At 42.8% G+C, this 17,350-nt stretch overlaps 1 protein-coding gene across 1 annotated transcript in view; it reads left to right on the top strand.

The window, feature by feature from the left end:
• Nucleotides 1–17,350, top strand: part of atp1b3a (ATPase Na+/K+ transporting subunit beta 3a) — a 71,362-nt gene that overhangs the window by 18,072 nt on the left and 35,940 nt on the right. Inside the window, exon 2 of the mRNA XM_043702799.1 lies at nucleotides 2,677–2,805. Within this exon, the coding sequence (XP_043558734.1) occupies nucleotides 2,677–2,805 (129 nt within the window). The remainder of the gene's footprint in view (nucleotides 1–2,676; nucleotides 2,806–17,350) is intronic.

The raw sequence follows: 17,350 nt of genomic DNA, 5'->3' as shown, positions 1-17,350 counted from the left end.
CGATCTTCATCGACCTGTCTCATCACCACCTCAAAGAACTCAATAAGGTTTGTGAGGCATGACCTGCCCCTCACAAAGCCATGCTGACTGCCTTTAATCACACTATGCTTTGCCAAATAGTCATAAATCCTATCCCTCATAATTCTTTCCAAAACTTTGCTGACCATAGGGATTGCCAGGGATTTCCCTATTCCCCTTCTTGAAAAGAGGAACAACATTTGCCTCCTTCCAATCCTCCGGTACGACTCCCGTGGAGAGTGAGGAGGCAAATATCCTCACCAGCGGCTTAGCAACCTCCTTTCTCACTTCCCGGAGCAGCCTGGGATAAATCTGGCCTGGCACATCAACTTCTTCAATCTTGATCTGGTCAAGACTGTATCCCAGCTCCTCAAAGTTTTCATTTACAACAAGTCCCCTTTCCTTGGTGAAAACCGAAGCAAAAAAACTCATTTCGGGCTTCCCCTATCTGCTCAGACTCCACGCACAAGTTCCCTCCGCTATCCCTGATAGGTCCTACCTTCTCCCTGATTATTCTCTTATTCCTCACTTATGAGTAAAATGCCTTTGATTTCTCCCTAATCCTTCTTGCCAAGCCGTTTTCGTGCCCCCTCCTGGCCCTCCTCAGTCCATTTCTGAGCTCCTTTCTAGCAAGCCTGTAATCCTCTAAAGCTGTGCTAGGTCCTTGCTTCCTCCACCTTACATAAGCTGCCTTCTTCTTTTGACGAGAAGTTCTCATCATCCAAGCTTCCTTAATCTTACCCCTTTTTACCTGTCTCAGAGGAACAAATTCGTGCATCACTTGCAACAACTGCTCCTTAAATAGTCTCCACATGTCTACTGTGCCCTTTCTGTGGAACAATTGCTCCCAGTCTGTACTTCCTAACTCCTATCTGATATCTACTGTGCCCTTTCTGTGGAACAATTGCTCCCAGTCTGTACTTCCCAACTCCTGTCATAATTTCCTTTTCCCCAATTAAATATCTTCCCTCGGTAACTGCTCCTTTAACTCTCCATGGCTATGCTAAATGTGAGGCAGTTGTGATCACTGTCACCAAAGTGCTCTCCCACCGCGAGATCTGACACTGTCCTGGCTCGTTGCCGAGCACCAAATCTAAAATGGCCTCTCAGATCAGACGTACCAGAGAGAATCCTAATGGTATACATTAGGATTCACACACTTAATTCTCTGAAAATGCAGGTGTGGATAGATCAACTCATATGACATAGGAGCAGAATAGGCCATTTGACCCATCAGTTCATGATTCTCTTCATGTTAACATGCAGGTTCAGTTGGCAGTTAGGAAGGCAAATGCAATGTTAGCATCCTTTTTGATAGGGCTAGAATACAAGAGCAGAGGTGTTTGCTGACGCTGTATAAGGATCTGGTCACAGGGGGTCCAGAGGAGATTTACAAGAATGATTCCAGGGATGAAGGGCTTGCCATATGAGGAGAAGTTGAGGACTCTGGGTCTGTATTTGGTTGAGATAAGAAGGATGGGGGGGAGGTGGTATCGGATTGTCCAGGCCTCTCAGTACTCTGTAAGTTTCGGAGTGGACGTGGAGAAGATGTTTCCACCAGTAGGAGAGATGAGGCTCTGCTCCTCAGATGCTGCCTGACCTGCTGTGCTTTTCCAGCACCACTCTAATCTAGAGTTTGAGGGCACAGCCTCAGAGTGAAGAGACAACCTGTTAGAACTGAGATGACAAGGAATTTCATCAACAGGAAGGTGGTGACTCTGTGGAACTCAATGATAGTCTTAAAGACAGAGATAGATAGGTTCTTGATCAGCAAGAGGATCAAGGTTACAGGGAGAAGGCAGGAGAATGGGGTTGAGAAATGTATCAGCCATAATCGAATGGTGGAGCAGACTAAGTCAACACCATATTTGGTTTTATAAATAGGATGTAGAATCACTTCATTACAGTTTTGGGATGCTGGTACCATTCCTACTGGAACAAAGAATGTTTCAAAAATACTTTTAAATATTATTAATTGTTTTAATAGGCCAAGTAAGGATTTTGACTCTGACTTCCCAGCATTTGCAGTCTTCGCCTTCTCCTATAGACTGTACAGAGTCAATGAAAATTGAAAGATTCTCACTGAGTGGACAATGACACGAAGGACATTTCTTTTACTGCTGAGAGTTATTGGGGCAGGCAATATATTTCCCGGAGAGGTGCCGACACAGGCACTGCCTCATTGTAGGGAATTTCAGGAAATGATTTGAAACGGTGGAAGGTACCCTGTGTCAGCCTTTTGGGAGCAAGAAGGAGAATGAGAGTGGCGTGAGAGGTTCAGCACAGAGATGAAGAGTTGTGTAAGAGTTCTATAAATTTCCCTCCTTCCTTTCCTTTATTTCCCTTTCTTCCCTTTGCTTTCTTTCTATTTTTTTCTTCCTTCTCTCCCTCCCTTCCCTTTTTTTTTCCTCCTCCATTCCTTTCCTTTCCCCTTCAAAATTCAGAACTGACTGCTGCAGTATTGTATTGTGGAAAGGTACCCTAGCCAATGGCTGGTTTATTTGGTAAGTTAGAAATTGCTGAGCCAGTTTCTCACCACTCATCTACTCCAACACGTGTGTTAACATGCAAAGTCTGAACGATAAAATTACTATAGGAGGAAGGAAATGCATTTGGAAATAAATGCTAACTTTTTTTCCCTTCTTCCTTTTTGTACAGCTTTGATTTTTCTGTTCTATCTGGTCTTTTACGGCTTCCTAGCTGGTCTGTTCAGTTTCACCATGTGGGTGATGCTTCAGATGCTGGATGACTATACACCCAAATATCGTGACAGAGTTTCTAGTCCAGGTAACAATTTCATGTTGGTATTACTTCCAATAAAATGCTTATCCACAACCAATAGATTGCGTTTTGTTTAACATTACAATGGCATTTGTTTGGATTAATGGGACTGCATTTGCGTCTGAGAAGATTTCACAGGTTGTAGGTTAAAGTCAATTCTAAGATTTAAATACATAATTTAAGCTAATGCATATACATTTCTGAGACAGTGCTGTATTAGACAGTGCTGAGCATAATCCCAAACTAAACTAGTCCCAGCTGCCTGCTCCTGGCCCATGTCCCTCCAAACCTTTCCCATTCATGTCTCCATCCAAAAGTCTTTTAAACGTTGTAATTGTACCCACATCCACCACTTCCTCAGGAAGGTCGTTCCACACGAGGACTATCCTGTGTAAAAGATTTGCCCCATGTCTTTTTTCAATCTCTGTCTCCTCTCACCATAAAAATGTGTCCCCTACTCTTGAAATCCCACATCCTAGGGAAAAGACAAATACCATTAACCCCATCAAAATACACCACTGTTCTGCCATTCTCACATTCCAATCACTTAACCTGAACGATCAACATCCTTTCTCCCCCAGCACTCCCTCCCCCGTTACAGCATAAAGGCTGCCCCCTCCACACTTCACATCAGCTCTGATGAAGAGTCATCTAGACTCGAAATGTTAGCTTGCTGTCTCTCCATGGATGCTGCCTGACCCGCTGTGATCTCCAGCATTTTTTTGTGTCTCGGGTCATTCATCTCATTGGTTGATTGTGGGACCTCTCAGTGAGAAGACTGTCTCCCTATTGTAGCTTTTCTGTTATTGGTATTAGTGAGGGCAGCAGTTATAGTTTAGTATGTAAGTTAACAATTAATTCAAAACTAAACAAAAAAAGCATTGACTAAAGTCAATTAATTAATTGTGAAAGACGGGAAGTGTGGTGCTGGAAACGCACAGCAGGTCAGGCAGCGTCTGAGGAGCAGGAGAGTCGATGGTTCAGGCATAAGCCCTGCAGCCATCACTTTCTCTACAGTCAATTAATTGTCAAACAGTTATCAAGACCCTGAGAACATGATCAATAATTACATGAAGCAAATATAGATACTCTGACTCCTTTTAATTCTCTAATCATTTTTGACTGTGTGTTTATGTGTTTTACATTTATATTTAATGAGGATGGCACAGTGGCTCAAGTGGTTAGCATTGCTGCCTCACAACGTCAGGGACATGGGTTCGATTCCAGCCTCGGGTGACTGTCTGTGTGGAGTTTGCACATTTTCCCCATGTCTGTGTGGGTTTCCTCTCTCAGTCCAAAGATGTGCAAATTAGGTGAATTGGCCATGCTAAACTGCTCACAGTGTTCGGGGGGGGCTATAGAGTAAATAAGGTTAGGCAATGGGTCTGGGTGGGATAATCTTCGAAGGGTCAGTGTGAACACATTGGGCAGAATGGCCTGTATCCATATTGTAGGGATTCTATTTTCTCTCATTCCTTTACGCATGTGACCAATGAGGCCAACATTTATTGCCCTTGAGAAGAAAGTAGTGAACTACTGCAGACCACATGAGTTGGTTTGGGATCCCCTGGCAGTGAAGGATCGGTGATTTTGTGATTTATTTCCAAGTCAGGATGGTGTGAGGTACCCGTGCATCTATACCCTTTGATCTTCAAGGTGGAAGAGATTCTGGGTTTGTGGGGGTGCAATTAGAGGATCATGGGTGATTAACTGCATTGTATCTTCTGGATGGTACAGACTACTGCCATTGTACATTGGTGGCAGATGAAGTGAATGTTGAAGGTCGTGGCTAGGGTATCATCGTGGACTGCTTTGTCCTGGATAGTGTCAGGATTGGTGGATGTTGTTGGAACTGTTCTCATCCAGACCTGCGAGGGATATCCAATCACAGTCCTGATTTGTGCCTTGTGGATGGTGGTCAGTCAGTGGGGAATCAGGTGGTGAGTTACTCACGACAGATGTTTCAGCCTCGGACCTGCTCTTGTAGCCACAGCACTTATCTGGCTGGAAGAGAAGCAGAAATTGCTGGAGAAACTCAGCTGGACTGGCAGCATCAGTCGAGAGAAAGCAGAGTTAATGTTTCAGGTCCATTTACTCTTCTTCAGAACTGTGAAGAAGGGTCACTGGAATGAGGGAGACATCTCACAGAAACCAGTAAAATTCTAACAGGACTAGGCAGGGTAAATACAGGAATCGTGTTCCCAGTGACCAGGGAGTCCAGAATGAAGGGTCACAGCCCAAGGATCTGGGTTAGAACATTTCAGACTGAGATGAGGAAGAATTTCTTCACCCAAAAAGTGGGGAGCCTGTGGAATTCACCACCACAGAAGAGTGATGGAGACGAAAACATGGAATGTTTTTAGGAAGGAATTAGATAAAGTTCTTGGGGCTAAAAGGATCAAAGGGTATGGGCAGAAAGCAGGAACAGGGGACTGAGTTGGATGAACAGCCATGGTCGTATTGAATAACAAACCATGCTCGAAGGGCTGAATGGCCTACTCCAGCTCTTATTTTCTGTATTTTGGTAAAATTCAGCTCAAAGTGTTGAAATGATGGAGTCACAGAGGATGATTACAGCACAGAAGGAGACCATTTGTACTTGAGCTAGCTAATGTTAATTCCTTGTTTCCATCCCTTCACAATAAAGGTCAGCAGACTGCAAGGCACCAATGTGCTTGCTGTTTTTCTTGTTTAATGTTCTATCATGGATCTGATTGGATTTATCTATGAATTAGTCTTAATATCATTCCATATAATACATCAGCCATTACTTGCTTTGAAACTTCGGGTTTTTTCCCGACCTCTTTCTCCTATATGTGGTTGGCTTTTAGGGACAGACAGTAAATGTGGCCTAGGCAGTGACACTTCCATTTATTGAATGAATAAATAAAAAAAACCTTATTCATTCTCCCAAAATATCACATTGTGTTGTTTTGCTTTCCCCACCTGTCTAATCTTTTAACCAATTCTAAAAACTGATTTTTGTGCTCTCTAGATCCAAGTCATAGTAATACAATAAAGATAGCAATAGTCTCACCAATGACTTTTCGGGTACTATCATGGACTGTCAAATAGACATTGGCAATGATGCCATCATTTGGTTTGCATTGTGGGAGTGAACTGCAGCCTCCACTGTTTTGTGTTTCCTATTACTGGCCATCACTAAAAACGTATGTTTGGAATTGTTGAGGTTGCCTCTTTCTATGTGATGTTACCCTAATGGACAGCAGATGATGTTGGTGTCCAGTGAGCACTGGGGACAAAGTAACTGTGACTTGGAGAAGGTGCTTAAGCAGAAAGTCTCTGTTTAACCAGCACACCACATGGTTTACCTGTCCTTAGAGACTAAGGTAGGAAAATGGGATTGTATGTGTGAGGATGTGTCAGCCGTGTTTGCTTTGTGCCATGGACAGTGTGCTATTGTATTGCTGGTGAAGGACAACACTAGATTGCCAACAGGCACAACAGCCTTTCAAAGGTGGTGACAGTGCAAGAAATGCCAGTCTTTTGGTGGATATCTGCTGAGTGGGAGAGCTCTGGGATTGATATGTAGTAATACAGGGATTGAGTAGAACTTGAGGACCGCCATCAAACAATGTAGTAGTCAATGACGTGTGTTTGGTAAGATATGTCAAGAAATCCTGCTATGCCTCACAGCGAGAATCCTTCCAAAAAACTTAATCTAATTAGCCAAAAAAATGTAAGATTCAGTGCTTACCTTCTATACATCTGTCGAATCCCACAGATATTTAATTGGTTTTTTTCCTTTTAATGGAATATATTTTTGTTTCACACCAAATAAGGGGTGTGGGTGTCACTGGTTAGACTAGCATCTATTGCTCAGAGGGCAGTTAAGAGTCAACCCCATTGCTGTGGGTCTGGAGTCACATGTAGGCCAGACAAGGTAAGTATTCAAAGTTTGTGAGAAGATTTGTAGCTCGGGTGCTCGTTGCTGTGGTTCTGTTCGCCGAGCTGGAAGTTTTTGTTGCAAACGTTTTGTCCCCTGTCTAGGTGACATCCTCAGTGCTTGGGAGCCTCCTGTGAACATCAACTAGCCACGAAACGACACGACCAGCTATCCCTAGTAGCCACATACGCAGACGATAAGCAACATGAATTTGACTGGGACAACACTACCATTATGGGGCAAGCGAAACAAAGAACAGCCAGGTAATTCCTAGAAGCATGGCACTCATCCACAAACTCCATCAACAAACACATAGACCTGGACCCAATATACCGGCCACTACAGCGGACAGCTGAAACTGACAACCGGAAGCGGCAGGGACAGGCCACTATAAATGCCGGAGGAAACGCCACAGAAGCGCTTCACAGGAGGCTCCCAAGCACTGAGGATGTCACCTAGACAGGGGACGAAACGTTTACAACAAAAACTTCCAGCTCGACGAACAGAACCACAGCAACAAGGTAAGTATGGCAGTTTCCTTCCCAGAATGACATTAGTGAACCAGCTGGGTTTTTTCTGACAATCGACAATAGATTTAGGGTGATCATTAGATTCTTGATTCCAGATTTTTTAAAAATCAAATTCAAATTCTACCATGGCAGGCTTTGAACCCAGATTCCCAGAACATTATCTGGGTCTATGGATTAACAGTCTAGTGATAATACCACTAAGCCATTGCCTCCCCCATTCTAAATATTTCCCATTGTTATTCTGCATGGTCAATGTAGCTGCCCCGTTTTATTTAGTAAATTTCCGCTTTCAGTCCTTGAAAATTTCCTTTCACTTGTTTTTCCGATTTATGTCCTTCTTTGTGTCTTAGTTCCCATTACTAGGTCCAAGAATGAATCTTCCCCTGTTATCTCAGAAAGGATTCCTGTACACTTTGTAGTAAAGCCAGACGGTATCTTCCTGTTTTCAGACTAGGTGGAAGAGATTAGCGGGGAGAAACCCAGCTAGGATTAGGCTTTGAAAGCCGGTTGAACCTTCCAGCAACCAGGCATGCAGTTGGTTGCCGGAGGCTGAGGTTAATGCCCTAGCCTGGGCCCAGCTGTGGAGGATAGACTAGAACAAGATGTTGGTGGGAAAAAGTGAATAATGGGCTACATTCAGAGAGGAGGTGGTTCATTTTCAGCTGTGATATAGTCCCTGAAAAAGGTAGGACAAAACAGATCCTGCATTCGCTGGAATGCAATGGAGTTAGAAATTATAATAAAAAAGTGGTAGTTTGATTATGACAGGTAGAAAATATATTTGAGAACCAAAAAGAATGCTGAAGTCTGGGCAGAGGGTGGGGGAGTAAATAAGAGAAGCAAAGATGAATTGTGAGAACCTTGGTTAGGCCACTGACGGAATATTGCGTGAAACTTGAAAGGGTTCAGAAAAGATTTACAAGGATGTTGCCAAGGTTGGAGGATTTGAGCTATTGGGAGAGGTTAAATTGGCTGAGGCTGTTTTCCCTGGAGCATCGGAGGCTGAGGGGTGACGTTATAAAGGTCTTCAAAGTTTGTGCGAAGATTTGTAGCTCGGGTGCTCGTTGTTGTGGTTCTGTTCGCCGAGCTGGAAGTTTTTGTTGCAAACGTTTCGTCCCCTGGCTAGGCGACATCATCAGTGCTGGGTACCCAATATACCAACCACGACAGCGGACAGCTGAAACTGACAACCAGAAGCGGCAGGGACAGACCACTATAAACACCAGAGGAAACATCAAAGAAGCGCTTCGCAGGAGGCTCCCAAGCACTGATGATGTCGCCCAGCCAGGGGACGAAACGTTTGCAACAAAAACCTCCAGCTCGGCGAACAGAACCACAACAAATCATGAGTGAGTCATGTAGTCATACAAAATAAAAAGGCCAGCTACCAATATTTCATTACAATAGAACTTATGCTATTAGAATCAATACTGAGCTTTGTTTTGTTATACCTTGGCTTGCACAGTGGGAAACTTGGAAAATGCGGTGGTGGTACAATACAGTTTGTCACGTGGACTTTATACCTGTCAGTAACATTCCCTGCCATATTAATGATTTTGTCACACTACTATCCAAACCTAATTAATTCGGCTATGGTTTATATTTCAATACAAAGTGAAGCCCAATTAAAGTTTTAGTGTTTTCAGGATTTTACACAGTTAACACATGTACTCACTGATTTAAAAAATACTGTTATTCCATATGCTACCTACTGAGAACAGTCGGAGGTCTGGATGTATCAACACCAGTCTGCACATCATTTGTTATACATTCTAGTCTGTCTGAAATTAATGTCTGTTCCCTGATATAATACATTGAATGGACTACGTGGATTAACTGATTTTCTCATTAAAATAGTGTAGAATTGCTGATCTTCCTTTTTTTCATATCAGGTTGTTTTAAAGTGGTGCAGTGCTGCACTTGGGCACTGAAACACTGTCATATAAAGCTACTTCTCTCTGTGGCCCAAGCATTTAAGAGGCATTTGGATGGGTATATGAATAGGAAGGTTTTGGAGGGATATGGGCCGGGTGCTGGCAGGTGGGACTAGATTGGGTTGGGATATCTGGTCAGCATGGACGGGTTGGACTGAAGGGTCTGTTTCTGTGCTGTACATCTCTGTGACTATTAAGAGAGGGCATGGCTTTAAATTAAGGGGTGGTAGGTATAGGACAGATGTTAGGGGTAGGTTCTTTACTCAGCGAGTCGTGAGTTCATGGAATGCCCTGCCAGTAACAGTGGTGGACTCTCCCTCTTTATGGGCATTTAAGCGGGCATTGGATAGGCATATGGAGGATAGTGGGCTAGTGTAGGTTAGGTGGGCTTGGATTGGCGCAACATCGAGGGCCAAAGGGCCTGTACTGCGTTGTATTCTTCTATGTTCTATGACTCTAAGACACTAGCAGGAGAAAGTGAGGACTGCAGATGCTGGAGACCAGAGTTGAAAAATGTGGTGCTGGAAAAACACATTTTCCAGCACCACATTTTTCAACTCTAAAACACTGGCAGCCAAGTTAAAGGGGTGTCCCAAAGTCTTCCAGATGCTTTTAAACGGTAAACATACGATTAAAACTGGAATAGTGTTGATTAGACAACAAAAAGAAGATTTACACCATGGAGGCAGCGGACATGGCAGAGGGGTTAAATGATACTATGCATCTGTCATTCCTGAAGACCACTAGCCAACCTCAGCAGTCTTGTCATTAGTAGGATTCAAAATTGATATGGAAGAAATCTTGGATAGACTGTTGGCACTAAGAGTTAACAAGGCACCTGGACTGGATAAGGGGCATCCAAGGAATTTGAAGGATGTATGTTTTGGTTTATTTGATTTGTTTTGAGTTATTGTCATCTGTACCTAAGCACAGTGAAAAGCTTTGTCTGCAAGCAGTACAGGCAGATCATAGTGAGTAAGGACATGCAGATCGTAGGGTGAAAAGAAAACGTGGGCAGAGCCATTCCGGTTAACATCATACGTGTGGGTAGAAACTGCAGGGGCATTGATTATAATATTTCATTCATTCCTGGACTCTGGGGAGGTACCAGAAGACTGGAAAATTGCAAGCATCAAGGCCTTGTTCAAGAAAGATTGTAAGGATAATCCCAGCAATTATGGACCAATCAGTTTAACTCCAGAGGTGGGGAAACTTCTAGATACACTTATTCAGGATAAAATTAGGAGTCATTTAGAAAAAAGTGCATTGGTTAGAAAGAGTTGGCATAGATTTCTAAAGCAGAATTTATGCTTGACTGACACTGGAGTTTTTTTTTGAGGAGATGACAGATTGAATGGGGGTAACACCATGGTGAGGTATATGTGGATTTGCAGAAGTTGTTTGATACAATGTCACATGACAGACGTGAGAAAAGTTATAGGTCATGGTAGAAAGGGACTATAGCAACGTGGATACAAGACTGGCTGAGTGATAGGAAATAGCAATGATCAATGGATACATTTCAGGCCGATGGAGTGTTTGTCATGGAGTTTCCCAGGGGTCAGTATTTGGACCCTTGCTTTTCCTGACTATAGATTAATGATCTGGATCTTTGTGTTCAGGGGACAATCGCAAAGTACGCAGAAGACACAAAACTTGGAAGAATTGTGACCTGTGAGGAGGGCAGTGTGGAGCTCCAGAAAGACAGAGTCAAGTTAGTGGAGTGAGTGGATAGGTGGTTGATGGGGTTCAAAACAGAGAAGTGTGAAGAGGTGCACTCGGAAGAATGTTAGAAGACAATATAAAACAGGGCATACGGGTCTACTGGAGAAAATCTAAAAACTTCTTCTCATAAGGAAGTGGTTAGCATATGGAGTTCCCCGTCTGAAAGTGTGGCAGAGGCAGATTCAGTTGAGACATTCAAGAGGGAAGTGGATGATTATTTGGATTGAAATGGTGAGTTAGAGTATGGGAGATAGATAGGCATGACAGGAGTGTTGCTTCACCCCAAACAATGTGACTTTGATTTGGGAAGCAGCCGTTCACCTTGGCGTAAGTTTTATTTAATGGTTTAATTTTGACTTTTGTTGCTGTGCCCCATCAGGATGTGTTTACCCTGATCTCAGGTTTGTTTAAAAGAGCAGAAAGGTCAGGCAGTAAAATCAGAGTTAAGATTAGAGTGGTGCTGGAAAAGCACAGGAGGTTAGGCAGCATCCAAGGAGCAGTAACATCGACGTTTCGGGCAAAAGCCCTTCATCAGGAATAAGACAGGGAGCCTCTGGGGTGGAGAGATAAATGGGAAGGGGGTGGGGCTGGGGAGAAGGTAGCAAAGAATACAATAGGTGGGACAGTTTTGTCATTTCCCCTCCCCCCACCTTACCCCAGTTCCAACCTTCCAGCTCAGCACCATCCTCATGACCTGTCCTACCTGCCAACCTCCCTTCCCACCTATCCACTCCACCCTCCTCTCTGACCTATCACCTTCATCCCCACCCCCATTCACCTATTGTACTCTTTGCTGCCATCTCCCCAACCTCACCCCCCATCTATTTATCGCTCCACCCCAGAGGCTCCCTGCCTCAATCCTGATGAAAGGCTTTCGCCCAAAATGTCAATTTTCCTGCTCCTCAGATGCTGCCTGACCTGCTGTGCTTTTCCAGCACGACTCTAATCTTGGCTCTGATCTCCAGCATCTGCAGTCCTCACTTTCACCTAGGCAGTAGAATCACTCTGGCCCAGAAATAAGAAATAATTAGGGGCAGGAAACACTGGTGGATATGTTTACTGCCCCAAATTTTAATTCTTTTGTAATTAATTGTATTTAATTTTAATTGTATTTAACATGTTAATTAAGAAATGAGGAGAATCTGTAAAATTGCAATCTGGGGTGGAGCTGGGGGGTGGGATAGGGTATTTTAATCTTCATGCAGGCTGCTGGACAAATTAAAGTTGCAAATTTTGTCTCGAGGCCCAGTAAATTGGATGCATTCGAGACAGTTTCCTAGAACAATACACAGTGGAACCAAACAGGGGAGAGGCTATTTTAGGTAATATCATTTGAATTAAGATGGGGTTAATTAGTAATCTCACAGTAAGAGATTCCCAGGGTAAGAATGATATGTTAGAATTTCCCATTGGGTTTATGATGGGATGAACATAAATCCAAAACTAGAGTGTTATACTTAAATAAAGCTAATTATGTAAGTAGGAGGATTGAGTAGACCAAAGTTGATTGGTGAATTAGTTTAAAAGGCTTGGTCATAGATAAATTTGGCAAATGTTAGGGAACATATTTCTCAGTATTTCTAAATCATTCTTAGTATTTTGAAGTTGGCAGGGTGTGCCTGTTGAATTGCCATGAGAATTAATGCTGGTCCTTTTTATTATTCTTTCACAAGGTGCGAGCAGTTCAATTTCTGGTCAGTGATAACCCCAGGGTGTTGGCGCTCGTGAATTCACCAGTTATAATGTCATTGAATGTCAAGAGCCTCAGCTATTTTCAATCTCCATTAGTGACAATGGATGGGAGCACAGACAGACTGTATAGAAATATAAACAGAATAAGAGACCGAAGGGTGCAGATGCATAATTCCTTGAAAGTGGAGTCACAGTTAGACAGGATGGTATAGAAGGCATTTCTTACACTTCCCTTCATTGATAAATGCATTGAGTACAGGAGTTGGGACATCATGTTGTGGCTGTACAGGACATTGGCTCGGCCACTTCTGGAATATTGTGTGCAATTCTTGTCGCCCTGCTACAGGAAAGATATTGTGAAACTTGAAAGGATTCCGAAAAAATTTACAAGAACGTTGCCAGTGTTGGAAGGTTTGAGCTATAGGGAGAGGCTGAATAGGCCGGGGCTGTTTTCCCTGGAGTGTTGAAGGCTGAGGGGTGACCTTATAGAGGTTTAGGCTGAATAGGCTGGGGCTGTTTTCCCTGGAGTGTTGAAGGCTGAGGGGTGATCTTATAGAGGTTTATAAAATCATGAGGGGTATGGGTAGGGTGAATAGCCAAGGTCTTTTTCCTTGAGTAGAGGAGCTCAAAACTAGAGGGCATAGGTTTAAGGTGAGAAGGGAAAGATTTAAAAGGGACCTGAGGGGCAACTTTTTCACACAGAGGGTTGTGCACTATTGGGATGTGCTGCCAGAGGAAGTGGTGGAGGCTGGTACAATTACAACATTTAAAAGGTATCTGGATGGGTATATGAATAGAAAGGGTTTGGAGGGATATGCTGGTCAATGGGACTAGATCTGTTTAGTATATCTAGTCGGCATTGTTGGACCCAAAGGGTCTCTTTCCACCTTGTACATCTCTGACTCTATGTGAGTGAGCAACAAGATGGCAGATGGTGTATAATGTAGGGATGTGTCAGGTTTCTCACTTTGGTCATAATATAAAAATGAAATTTTTTTTAAAGATCGGAAATTAATAAATGTTGATATTCAGAGACTAGTGTGTGCCTGTACAGGGAACATAGAAGGTTAGCACAAGCTAGCAACTGTCTTGAATTAGTGGTGGGGATATCCAGTGTCTAAGTTTTATTTGAGGCCAAGGCCATGTCTGTTTTGTAATCTTGGTTTTTAATCCTGGTGTATGCCCAGTACGGAGCGAGACAAACCTGCCAACAACCTGCTGCTAAAACCTTTGGCAGCTTACCCAGACCCTCAATCCCCTTCCCCATTAGCCTTGCCTTTATGTCTGTTAGGTTTGTTTTTTGCCAGGATTTGGTCATCCTGATTCAGGAAAACAAATGACAAGTTGGGTTATGTCACAAGGGACCCGGAGCACAGGATTAAAGAAACCTTGTTACAATTGTACAGGGTTTTGATGAGATTACACCTGGAATCTTGCAGTTTTGGTCTCCATGTGTAAAGAAGATATATTTGGGTCAGAACAGTGAAGATTTACTAGTTTGGTTATTAATATTATAAATGAGAACTTTTTGAACAGAGTTTGGTGAGAGCTTTATTTCAGTTAATCATATTCCATAAAACATCCTCTCCACTTCCTCGTGACTTATTCATACCCAATTAACCCTTGATTAAGACAGCATTACTTATCTCTCATTCCATTAGATCTCAAGCCATCCTTTCAGAACATGTTCGATGATAATTCTTTATAAATAAATAAATCAGTACACAATTTAAAAAAAAAGCAAGACAATCAAAATTTCTGTTATTATGTATTCTCTTTCTTTGCACATTAAAATTTCAAGCAATTGGGGTGCGGCATGGTGGCTCAGTGGTTAACACTGCTGCCTGATAGTGCCAGGGGCCTGGGTTTGATTCCAGCCTTGGACCACTGTCTGTGTGGAGTTTGCACATCCTGTATGGGTTTCCTCCCACAGTCCAAAGATGTGCGAGCCAGCTGAATTGGCCATGCTAAATTGCCCGTAGTGTTAGGTACATTCGTCGGGGTAAATGTATGGGAATGGGTATGGGTGGAATATTCTTCGGAGGGTCAGTGTGGACTTGTTGGGCCAAATGGCCTGTTTCCACAGCGTAGGGAATCTAATCTAATCTGTATCAGTAAATCCACCAGCTTTTTAGACCTTGCTTCATTCTGTGTGAAACAGTTAGGTAGCTGACTGCTACTATCCACCCTTACCAACTTGGAGAGTTCTTCATTCGCCATCATCTGTTTTAAAGCTTCCCCTTTTCATAAAATACAAAAAGTAATTGCATGCTGTCAAATTTGTTACACATTGCTCACTGTGTGCGGTCATCAAAGAAAATTGTCATTCATGAAGAAAACTTTGTTAATTCTGCTATGACCTGCTCACATGTATCACTTATATAATTTTAAAATTGTGCAGGTCTTCTAATGGTATGTATGCAAGTTGTTGTCTGTTTATCTGGTGTCACTAGAGCATTATCATATCAGATCATTTGTTCAGCATATGATCAAGGTGACAACACGTTGAGGATCAAACTGATCAGCCATGATCTCATTGAATTGTGGGAAAGACATGTTGGGTTGATGATCTATAATCATCTTCTACGTCATATGGTCCTATAACTGCTCGACACAGGTCCAAGGTCTGTACCTTCCTTGCTGCTGCTTATTGTAGCTGGCTATCTTCCAACTCTCAAAATCCATGCACTTTTACCAATTCACTCCTGACCCCATGTTTCTGTGTGTTTAATAGCTACTGTCTAAGCTGGCCTTATGAGTGGCAAATCCAAGTTTGCAACATACAAATCCATTTATCCATATAACCTTTAAAACTGCAACATTGAGTTGTTATTAATGTGTGTAGAATGAGCTAACCTAATTCATTGGACAATATTCCAATTTGGAGCAAGGACAGGACTTTAGCAGCTGGTTTGCAATGACTCATGTTCATAATTAGTTTTGTTCTGACCTTTCTAAGGAAATTGGTGTAGAGGTTTGTCTATTCTTGAAGTTGCAGTGTTAAGAGTAGATGTTCTCATTGATCTTACTGAGGGTATTAACATGCTAAAAAGATTGACATTTTCCTGTTTTATTTCCATTATGTTTCCAACAAATTTCTATTGTTCATCCACATCTTGTGTGCATTTGAATTATGTTTCCTGATTCAATATTGGATTGCAAGTGAATGATAATTGCATGTAGTAGTTGCTTGCCAATTCTTTTTGGGTACATACCTTGTATATGAAGCTCTATTCTGGCAACCAACATGCCCTTTTTTTTGTCACACGCAATCCTTTAAACTATTCTGCAGCTGAACACTGCTGTGCAGCACAACAAGAGGTTTTGGATGGCTGTGTGGTTGCACAGTTTAGAAATAACAATGATTGAAATGCTGGAGGAACTGGCAGCATGTGTGAAGAGAGAAACCGAGTTAAGATTTCAAGGCTGATATGGCTGTTGTTTACAACCTCCTGCCTTGAAACATAACCTCTGATTTTGTCTATGGATTGCATCAGTTTGTGAATGTGGCTTAAGGGCAATTAGGAACGGGCAATAAATGCAGGACAGGCCGGTGATGGCAATTCCAGTGGCAGAATAAGAAAAGATGTACTGAGTCAAGGGGTTACCTTCACTTTCACAGATGCAGTGATGGCAGATGCTGACAATTTGGCTGTCATTGCTACCCCACGATCCCTTGGAGGGAGTGGTGTGTGTTTGTGATGCCATGGTAATGTCCCTACCTCTGGACCAGGCAGCTTAGGTTCAAGTCCTGCCCGCTCTGGAGCGAGCAAACGTTTTATTAACCAGCACCTAAGGGACAGGAGTAGTCATGAGGTACACGTCGCCACAGTGAACCCTGACCAAGTGAAGCATCAAAATATCGACATGCTTCAAACAAATCTACATAAAAACATCAAAGCTCCTCCTAAAATCAATGTAAAGCCACACAGTAAATATAGAAATGTCATGCAAGGGTTAAATATATCGCTGTTATACTTCGCTTACAACATAAATACTTGGACATTGTGGTATTTGAGGGATATAAGTTTTACATGTTTATTGAGAGCGCCGGTGATTAAGATGCCAGTTAAAACAAAGTCTACTGGAGTAACATCTCTGAACAAGTTATTGTGGAAAAGGACATGGAAGGCAGAGAATGTAGAGAAATAGACAGTGACATCTTGAAAAATGGCCATATTACAGATGATGAAGTGCTGGATGTCTTGAAACACATAAAAATGGATAAATCCCCAGGATCTTATCAGGTCATAGTCATAGAGTCATACAGATGTACAGCATGGAAACAGACCCCTCATACTAACCTGTCCATGCCAACCAGATATCCCAACCCAGTCTAATCCCACCTGCCAGTACCCGGCCCATATCCCTCCAAAACCTTCCTATTCATATACCCATCCAAATGCCTTTTAAATGTTGCAATTGTACCAGCCTCCACCACATCCTCTGGCAGCTCATTCCATACACGTACCACCCTCTGCGTGAAAAGGTTGCCCCTTGGGTCTCTTTTATATCTTTCCCCTCTCATCCTAAACCTATGCCCTCTAGTTCTGGACTGCCTGACCCCAGGGAAAAGACTTTGTCTATTTATCCTATCCATGCCCCTCATTATTTTGTAAACCTCTATAAGGTCACCCCTCCGACACACCAGGGAAAACAGCCCCAGCCTGTTCAGCCTCTCCCTGTAGCTCAAATCCTCCAACCCTGGCAACATCCTTGTAAATCTTTTCTGAACCCTTTCAAGTTTCACAACACCTTTCTGA

Source organism: Chiloscyllium plagiosum, chromosome 13 (assembly GCF_004010195.1).
Source record: "Chiloscyllium plagiosum isolate BGI_BamShark_2017 chromosome 13, ASM401019v2, whole genome shotgun sequence".
Taxonomy (NCBI): domain Eukaryota; kingdom Metazoa; phylum Chordata; class Chondrichthyes; order Orectolobiformes; family Hemiscylliidae; genus Chiloscyllium; species Chiloscyllium plagiosum.
Note: the sequence above shows the minus strand (reverse complement) of the source record. Positions and strands in the feature narration are given on the sequence as shown.